We start from the raw sequence: 10,452 nt of genomic DNA on the forward strand, positions 1-10,452 counted from the left end.
TTAAAAAGTTTAAATTTAAATTAAAAAAAATCACAATTAGAAAAAAAAAACTCAAATAAAATAAAAGATAAAAAAAAAAAAAAAGAAAAAAAACATAAACATTTTTTTTAAATTTAAAAAAAAATGAAAAACAAAAAAAAAGAAAACAAAACAAAAAAAATAATCAAACACAAAAAACTAAAATAACAAAAACAAAACTAAAATAATGCAAATTCAAACAATATAAAAAAATCGAAATAAACTTAAAAAAAAAAATTAAATTGAAAAAAATTGAATTAAATGACGATAAAAAAATTTAATGAAGAAACGTAAAACAAATCGATTTAAATGATCAAAAAATCAAAACAAAAAAGATTTATAACCAATGGAAAAAAGCAAAAAAAAAAAACAAAAAAAAAATTAACAGTAAAATGAAAAAAAAAAACAATTAAAAAAAATAAAATAAAAAAACCAATGAAATGAAAAAACAATAAAATGAAAAAAATGAAAAAAAAACAATAAAATGAAAAAAAAAACAATGCAACAAGAATGAAAAAAACATTAATAAAACAACCATAAAATGAAAAATAAACCAAAAAAATAAAATAAAAAAAAAATAATGAAAAAAAAAGAAAAAATGAAAAATAAACAAAAAAAAAATTAAAAAAAAACAAGAAAAAATGAAAAAAAACAAGAAAAAATGAAAAAAAAACAAAAGAATGAAAAAACAAAAACAAAAAAAAATAAAAAAATAAAAAAACCAAACAAATATTTAAAAATATGAAAAAAAAACAAAAAAAAATTAAAAAAACACAAAAAATAAAAAAACAAATAAGTGAAAAAAAAACAACAAACAAAAAACAAACAAAAAAAAATTAAAATAAAATAAAAAAAATAGAAAAAATAAAAAAAATTGAAAAAATAAAAAAAAAATAAAAAAAATAAACAAACACAAAAAAATGAAATAAAAGGAAAAAAAACAAAAAAATTAAATAAAAACAAAAAAAACACAAAAAAAATAAAAAAAAAACAAAAAAAAATTAAAAAAAAAAACAAAAAATGAAAAAAAAAGATAATTAACCAATGGAAACATGCAAAAAAAAACAAAACAAAAATTAAAAGTAAAATGAAGAAAAAAATCAATTAAAAGAAAACAATAAAATGAAAAAAAACCAATAAATGAAAAAAAAACAATAAAATTAAATACAAAAACAATAAAATGAAGAAAACAATGCAACAAGAATAAAACAACCATAAAATGAAAAAAAAATTTAAAAAAGCAAAAAAAAATTAAAAAAAAAATCAAAAAAAAATTAAAAAAAAAAAACAAAAAAAATTAAAAAAAAACAAAAAAAAAATTAAAAAAACAAAAAAAAATTAAAAACAAAAAATAAAAACAAAAAATTAAAAAACAACAAAAAAAGAATGAAAAAACACAAAAACAAAATTTAAAAAAAATTTAAACGAAATAAAAAATAAAAAAATACTAAAAATATTTAAAGAAAAACAAAAAAAAAAATAAATAAAAAAAAACAAAAAAAAAAATTTAAAAAAAAACAAATAAAAAAAACCAGAAAAAAAACAATTAAAAAATAAAACAAAAAAAAAATAGAACAAAAAAAATAAAATGAAAAAACAAAATAAAATTTAAAAAAAATGATAAAAACAAAAATAAATGAAAAAAAAACAAAAAAAAAAAAGAAAAAAAAACCGAAAAAATAAAAAAAAACACACAAAAAAATAAAAAAAAACGATAAAAGGATAAAAAAACAAAAAAAATGAAAAAAACCAAAAAAATGAAAAAAAAAGAAAAAAGGAAAAAAAAGAAAAAAGGAAAAAAAGAACAAAAAAAAACAAAATTGAAAAAAGCAAATGAAAAAAAACCGCAAAAAAATGAGAAAAAAAACAAAAAAAAACAAAAAATTAAAAAAATACAAAAAAAAACAAAATAATATAAAAACAACAAAAAAACCAAATTGAAATGAAAAACACAAAAATTTAAAAACGAACACATAAATATTAAATACAAAACATCAACAAATAAAATAAAATGGAACAAAATCAAAATAAATCAAAAATAAATAAAAACAGAAATATGAAAATTTCCAAGAAAAACAAAAAAAATCAAAAAAAAAAAATTAAAAAAAATTTGAGAGGAAAAAAATAACAAAAAACAAAAATCAAAGGTAAAAAGAACCCAAAACAAGTATGAAAAATAAAAATGTTTTTTAAACAAATGTAAAGTTGAATTGATTTTTTTTAAGTCAAGAAATATTGAAAAAAAACCAACAAAAATGACAACGGAAGCAATATAAATAGAAACGAAAAATTAAACAAAACAGAAAATAATAAGGAAAACACATCACATCATAAACAGAAAATATCCTCTCATGTGATGGACGCCCACTGTTCCGCACTGTCAGTAGACTTTAGTTCAGAACGGAAGGAAGGGAAATGCATAATTCGACCTTTCCAAATATGTATCGTCATCGTCGTCGTTCTCTCTCACAGTAGCACACAGCAGAACGCATCATATCATAGCATATCATTTGGAAGAATAAAAACCCTGCCACCACAGAGCGGGAGCGAACGAACGGAGAGAAAGTATACTGGTGCCTGGCTAAAAGGGTCCCTTTTTTCGGTCGCCTTTACCCGTCTTCTTACAGGCGGACGTACGTATCGTATCGTGTCGTATGCTGCTTTTATTATACTTACGTACGTTAGAAATTATAAACGAATCGGTTCGACGCCACAAACAGTCTGTTCCGGACGGCTTATTCGTGCAGCTCGCGCGCGTATTTATGCTCTGTGTATATTCTAGTCGTTTTTTTTGCTGCTAACGTTCGTCTCTTAGATGTGAGCCTGGGCTGAATTGTAATTGTAATATTAAGTTTTCAGCATAACCCAAAATTAATTAGAGCACTGGTGCCGAAGTGTGATGTGAGCTAGCTGTTGCGAATCATCTGGAGAATTGTGGATTGTACTTCTTTGTACCCAGCCAAGCCCTTCCTGGTCGAGATTTCGGAGTATGTTGTGTGGAAACAGCGCAGCAGTTATATAGTTGTTTATTGGTCCTAATTGAATAATACGACACATCAGTAGTGGCTGATCCGTCGAGTGTCGAGTCAAATACAAAGAGTGGACTGACTGTGCCTGTACCTGTGTAGTTAGTGGCCACCAAATGGTCACAGAAAGTGAAACTACCGTTTGGTGAAAAAAGGACGAAAAATTCCCTCGAGGGTAGGGTGCTTTTGGTAAATTTATCCACGACCAGCACACATCAAATCCTGGAGATGGCCAGCTACTTTGAGATATTTCTTATCTGTGGCATAATTCTGCTGCCCATCTGTTACGAAACGTCCCAAAAATTCCGATACCGTTTCAAGTTCTTCGTGTACTATGCGGTGGTGCTAATAAACTCCCTCTTCGTGATCCCTGCTATGATGTTCCGTCCGAAGGACGTTCGCAACCTGATGTAAGTACTCAGCTCTTTCCTTACAATCCAAAACCATTTGAAGGGGGTCTAACGTCTGATAGAGTCATTTAAAAGTGATTTGGGAGTTAATTTCCCCCGGAACAAAGTGCTTAGAAGACGCCTTGCGTCGATTGATTATTTTCCTTTCCATTTCTTCGTCGGTGGAAATTTCAACCAGCAAGGAGCTGAAAAATCAATAACATAATATTCAGCTAACCGACCGACGACGACGTCTCCGTCGCCGTCGAAGAGTGGTTTGCGTATCGTTGTTTGTCCGTCAGTGAGTCAAGCACATGGGGGAGGAAACGAGTGTTGAGGAAACAAAAAAGAAAAACGGAAAAAAGATAAACAACTGGTGTTTTTGTTGAGAATTTCACTGGGATGTATATAGTTGGTTATCTGTAGTTTTTTTTTTGTATTAAAAAATTCATCACTCAGCACCAGTTTTCTCGCGTGGCATTATTAAATAGTGCTTTGGAACTATTTTTTATTGTCTTGGAATTATGATAGGACGACTTATTTCCGATGCCCGATTGCCAGTTGTTAGTTGATTGATAATGCGGCACCTTTCCTACAGATATTTAATCGATTTTACTTCCCATTATTTCGATACGAATCTAGTTTTTTCCGTGGTGTAAAATTCATGAAATTTGTTGAAAATTCTGTAAAAATATTTTAAAAGAACTTTAAAAAAAAACATTCGTTTTCAGCTGAAATGTGTACAAAACAACATAACGCAGGGTGACCACAGAACCGGGAAAACCGGGAAAAACCGGGAATTGAAAATCGAACCGGGAATTTAGACCGAAAACTGGGAAAATTGACAAAAGGAATATCATAAGTTTTTAAATTTATTAACTACTCTGATCTCTATTCAATTACCCCTCTAAATTGAAAAAAACATCACAAATATTACCGAAACCCAAGTTTAAAACTGCCTTGAAGAAAGAGATGAGAAATCCAAAAAGATGCCAATATTCTAATTTTCGAGTGATAATGTTAAACTCGAGAGTTAAAAAAAATACCATCACGGGGTCCAAATCATTATTTTAAGTTGTTCTTTCAAAATTAACATTTGTCGATAACTGGTCATAATTTAACACGAAAATTTCGAACTACACTTTTTAAAGCTTGGATATGTTGAGATTCGTTTGAAAATTTGCGAAAATCGTGACAAAAATTTGAATGAAATACTCATATGAAATTTAAGTAACACTGTTCAGAATTTTCACAAGCTTTTTTTTTTGAGGGTGTGTTTATGTCGGTAGAAGACACTAAGCAAATTCTTTAAAATTGTTAAAATGGTTAAACATTACATGGCACTTCACTTAAAATAAACATATTTGTGTTTCGAGTAAAGTATTTAAACAAAATAGCAAAATATTGCGATAAAATTGATTATTTTTATTTTTTTTTCTGTTGGATGGTACAAGGCAACAACATTTACGTTTTTTCGTTTGAAAGGGGTTTAAGAGCTGATTTGACTGATGACTGATTTGGACTGATATCCAAATATGCAGTTTGGTTTATTTCTGATAGCTCTAGTTTTTGAAATTTTTTATCAACATTTTACAACTTTTCTGAGATACTTAAATCGAGGTTTCGAATTAATGATAAACTTTTTCGAAGACCGCGAGTAGTTTAATCTTCTGAGAAAACTGAGATTATTCATCACAGTATGGTAAAATATGAGAATTAAAAGATATTTTGGATTATTTTTAAATCAAAATAAATCAAATATTTTTTCCAAAGCAAAAGTAAAAAAAAACGCAGTCTACAACAAAGTTGTTAGTGAAATTTGAATCTTTGATACCAAATGTTCAAAAATGTTCTTCAATGATGTCAAAAATAGTTACATTTTTTCTGTTGTACTTTTAACACTTCAGGATTTTTTTTCAAGTATTGTTTCTTTGAAACTAGAAATGCTAGGTAATATATTAATCCTCTATCAAAAAAAAGATAATAAATAGATTTCAAATCAGTTTATTTTTTATTTTTTAAAGAGGATTGTCTGTTTATTAGTTATAAATGATTGATTTAGCTCGAAACTTAGTAAAACCCAATATCACTAGATTTGATAGAATCTGACAAATGATTCGAATTCAAGACGGCAAAATCATTTTTAAAAACAATGGCTTTTTATTGTAATTTGCATTTTATAACTAAACTTATAGTTAAAAAAAACTATGTACACTGTCAAGTCTCTTTGATTTCCAAAACCTTATTCGTACACTTTTCAAATTGGTTATTGCATAAATCCTTTGAGTTAGACTTAGCTTAGCGTTTGGTTGCAAAAACTTTTAAGATTTTTCTCCCTGATACAGGGGTTGTTTCCAACAGTTATTTGTTCATAATTTAACCCCAAAAAACTGACTCAAAATAAAAATATATGTTGAACAAATAACTGTAAGTAACTGAAATAAAATTCACATTTTTCTGCATAACAAAGCTAATCATCTACTGAATTAAGCATTAAAAACGTTGAGAATTTTTTTTAATGCAAAAAATTTTATTTTGCATAAAAATAGATCTGTGTAAATTATGTATGAAATCTTTTTTTTTATTTATAAATATATTTTTCAATTATTTACAGAACTGAGTCATGCTGAAAATATTTTTAAAAAAGTTCTAGACTGCAGTAGAGGATTTAGAAATTATCTTTATAAGATTTATGGCTGCTACAAAAATTACATTGTTCCTTTTTAAATTTCTTTCAAAATTTGCAATTTCAATTTTAAATCAAAATTTTATCTTGAACTTAAAATTCAATTTAAACTACAAAACTATAAACAACAATTACAATTACAATTTTACTGCGCTATGAAAATCAAAAATAAATGTTTCTAATTTTTATTTATTTATGATAATAAATTTCGATATCATCATTTTGAATTCTTTATGCATTTTAATTTGAAATAAAAAATACAATTGGTAAATCTGAATTGAATAAATGTTTTCCATTTTTCTTCATCTCAAATTTTGATATGCTGATCCCTAAAAATGTTAAATCAAGACGATGCAACTGGTTGTCCATATTTTTTACAAACTTTAATAGTCATAATTCGAAATAGAGATCATGATTTCACGATCACGAAGTTAACTGTGCTAAAACTCATTTGTATAAAAAACAATTATAACAATGATTAAAAAAATTTTATTTGTTTTTTTTTTTAATTATTGGCCTCTTTACGGAATCTTTACGGAATATTAAAGAAAATCTTTTTTAAACTTGGCTGAAAACAGAAGACCTATTTTTCGGAAAACGGTAGGGTCTACTGAGGTTATTATGAACAAAGATTTTTTTTTGGTTTATCTGTTCATAATTACCCAGATGAATTTGGGGTAATAATGAACGCTGTTAAGATTCTTGTTACGTAACAATTTTTAGTGTTGGCAATATTTCTAGATAAATCTAAACACTGCGTCTAGATAGGAGTAATGGTTTTTCAAGTTTACCCATAATTAGTCATGGGCAATTTTTAGACTCACAAAGGAACAGGAAATCATGTCCTACAATCTCATATTAACAGATTTTTAGAAACTGATAAAGTTATGTTTAAAGGTTTATTCTCAAGATCTTGATGATTATTGGTACATATTATACATTAAAAATAAGATAATCAAACAATGCCTTTAAACAAGTGTTCATAATTACCTCGTATTTTTAAAAACAAACCTCCTAGAAGTGTTTTAATTCCGATTTCCCCCGGTTTTCACCGCAAAATTTTCATCATGGTGGAAAAATCGGAATAAAAACAGTTCTAAAGAGTGATACGGTCAAAATTTGGTCAATATCAACTTGACGCAGTTCTTTCAATTTTGCATTTAAAAAACCTGAACACCCTGTGTGTGTGTGTGTGTGTGTGTGTGTGTGTGTGTATGTATGTATGTGTGTGTGTGTGTGTGTGTGTGTGTGTGTGTGTGTGTGTGTGTGTGTGTGTGTGTGTGTGTGTGTGTGTGTGTGTGTGTGTGTGTGTGTGTGTGTGTGTGTGTGTGTGTGTGTGTGTGTGTGTGTGTGTGTGTGTGTGTGTGTGTGTGTGTGTGTGTGTGTGTGTGTGTGTGTGTGTGTGTGTGTGTGTGTGTGTGTGTGTGTGTGTGTGTATGTGTGTAGAATGTTGTTCCTATTTTGATTTTGGAATTCACTCTTGAGTTGTCAAAATGCCGTCCAAGGAAGAAGAGCAGCGTATCAAAATTTTGCTCGCGCATCGCGAAAATCCGAGCTACTCGCACGCAAAGCTGGCAAAATCGCTAAATCATCCGTTACAAATGTAATTAAAGTGTTTGGGGAACGTTTGTCGACAGCCAGGAAGTCTGGATCGGGGGGAAATCGAAAACCGGAAGCCGCTGAGACGACAAAGAGAGTTGCCGGTTGTTTCAAGCGAAACGCTAACCTCTCTCTCCGAGATGCCACAAATAAGCTGGGTGCATCGCAAAAATAATATATTGTCGAATACCATAACTTCGTATCTTATTAGGCAAAAAAGTTATAAGCTGTTTAACAGAGGTATGTCATTTCGCATTGATAAACAATAAATTCAATTGGCATTCCTGCTGGGTGCCTAGCGAGGTACTGCATGGCTACTTTTCATGCTCCCAAAATAATTTTCACTTAAAAAATAAGTGACATCTGTAGTAAATTCTCGCCATACGTAATTTCATTTGAATTTTAAGTGATGGGTCAAGTGAATTCACTTAAGTGACCGGTCAAGTGAATTACACTATGACGTTCGAGTGAAATTTATCTGAATTTCTAAGTAAGTTTCTAGTTGATTATCTCTTGCGTTTTTAAATAACCACTTCGATTTCAAATACTTACATTACGCTTTCGCCATACATTTATTGATTGGACAATTCCATCGTTATCCCAAAGCAGATCGGTTACTGCGGATAGTGCGACTTCTAATTATCTTCCCTGCTGCAAACCAGAAAATCTGTCCGGTTCAACCCACAAACTGAAACATGATAACACCTTTAAATAACTTTTTCTTACATCACGTTTAACACAAACTACCGCCAAAATCGCCTTGTAAAGAATTGGGAAAATCCAAATCCAGCATAAGCTTTAAACGCTGCTCTTTAGAATTTGCCATTTTGAACTCTGAAAATAAACACAATTACAACCACTTGAAATTTAAGTGATGGGGAAGTGAATATTTTTTCTCACTTCAAATTCAAGTGACGCCTGAAGTGAATGTGGATGAATTCACTTGAAATTTAAGTGACTGCCAAGTGAAATGTATATGTCGCACTTGAATGGAAAAAAATCACTGGATCCTTGTTTTTAAGTGAAAAATCAAGTGTATTTTAAGAGTGAATTTGGGTTCAGTGTGCAATACTTCGCGAGGCTCCAGCAGTGATGTCAAATGAATTTATTATTTATCAATGCGAAAAGACATTCCCCTGTTAAACAGCTAATAACTTTTTGTCCTAATGAGGTACGAAGTTACGGTCTTCGACAAAGTTGATCAGCGGAAAATTTCCTTTAGGAATTTTATAAATTGGCACAAAAACTGTCAGCTGTCTCGGTTCCACAGAAGAAACAAAAATGATGTAGATTTTTCAGTACAAAAAATTTAATTTTCCCATACAAACCTAAAAGTTCAAATTTACTCATGTAAACGTTACTTGAAAATTCTACGAAAAATCATGGATGAGTTTTGGATCAATACAAAGCTTTTTAGAACCCAGGGTTTGAGAAATTCAAAAATGACCTCAAATCGACTCAGTCTAATATAGCATTCACTCAGCTTTTTTTTGTTTTGATTATAGTCGTTTTAACATCTTCATGTCATTCGCAACTTATATCAACGATGTAGTTGGCGGACAGTCATTGAAAAACTTGTCCATTACAACTGTGTTCGATGTTTACTCTTGGGCTCGAGCTCACGGACATCTGCACGTGGTTTTAGAAATCTCTGTTTTTGATGTAAAAATGGATTGGGACTACAGAGCTTAAATATTGAATTCGGCATTTTGAATGTTAATTTTTCAAAATAATGACCCTGTGTTATGGATGGGCTGGGAAAGTAAATTTCTATGTTCTAGCAACAGTCATAGCAATCTTAGCATGCTGCGACAAAATAGGTTCGAAGCACAGTGAATTTGTGGGCAATCTTAAAAATTACTAAACGGTACAAGAATAAGTATAAGGAATTGTGGATGGTAACAAGGTGATATATTAAACTTAATTAAAAATATGTGACGACGAGACTTCTTCGTACTCTAGACTCTAGAAAATGTTCCAGGAAAGGAATTAGTGTATCGATGAGCTCTGAGAATCAAAAACAGCTCAACTGAACGAAAATTTCGAGGCTAGAGAGGCTATTTAAACCATCAACACGATTCGAAATTTTGTGAGTCACGTCACTCGAGTCGCATAATAAGCCCCATTAAAGATAGCTTAACTTATTATGGAGTTTAGTGAGGGGGAATTAACAGGACATCAAACGATCGGAAGACTAATATACAATGGATTGTGGGTTCAAGCCAGCCGGAGTATCTCGGCAAATTTGGAATCATGAGTAGGTTACTTAGGTAACTTTTCAGGATTCTTTATTTGTTTCGAACAATTGAAAGGTCACTCGTGAGATTTGGCGGCGAATTATCAGCAGTAGTCGTACCTACTAAATATAGTCCACAAGCAACTGCGGCCGAGAAGACTTATCCCCCGCACAAAGTGTAATCTGTACGTACACGACGCCCAATCGGTTGTCCACTACGGGCACGAGACGTGGATATTGCTCGAGGAAGGCCTGCGAACACTCGGAACATTCAAGCGACGAGTGTTAAGAACCATCTTTGGCGACATGCAGGAGAACGGAGTGTGGAGGCGAAGGATGAACCACGAGCTCGCACAACTCTGCGGCGAATTCTGTTTTTGATGTGTCATAAACCGGGGAACTGAAATGAAGGGAGAAAATTCGTCGAATTTGTGGTAATTTGTGGCAATTTGTTAGAGAAAATTAGAAGGTTTGAGTTCAAATGAGGGAAACCAGTGC

At 30.2% G+C, this 10,452-nt stretch overlaps 1 protein-coding gene across 1 annotated transcript in view; it reads left to right on the top strand.

Annotated features, from left to right (window-relative positions):
- Positions 1-2,585: 2,585 nt before the first annotated feature.
- The window catches only part of LOC129754413 (1-acyl-sn-glycerol-3-phosphate acyltransferase alpha-like), a 22,892-nt gene continuing 15,025 nt past the window's right edge, over positions 2,586-10,452 (top strand). The window contains exon 1 of the mRNA XM_055750476.1: positions 2,586-3,454. Within this exon, the coding sequence (XP_055606451.1) occupies positions 3,273-3,454 (182 nt within the window). The 5' untranslated portion in view covers positions 2,586-3,272. The remainder of the gene's footprint in view (positions 3,455-10,452) is intronic.

Source organism: Uranotaenia lowii, chromosome 3, assembly GCF_029784155.1.
Source record: "Uranotaenia lowii strain MFRU-FL chromosome 3, ASM2978415v1, whole genome shotgun sequence".
Taxonomy (NCBI): domain Eukaryota; kingdom Metazoa; phylum Arthropoda; class Insecta; order Diptera; family Culicidae; genus Uranotaenia; species Uranotaenia lowii.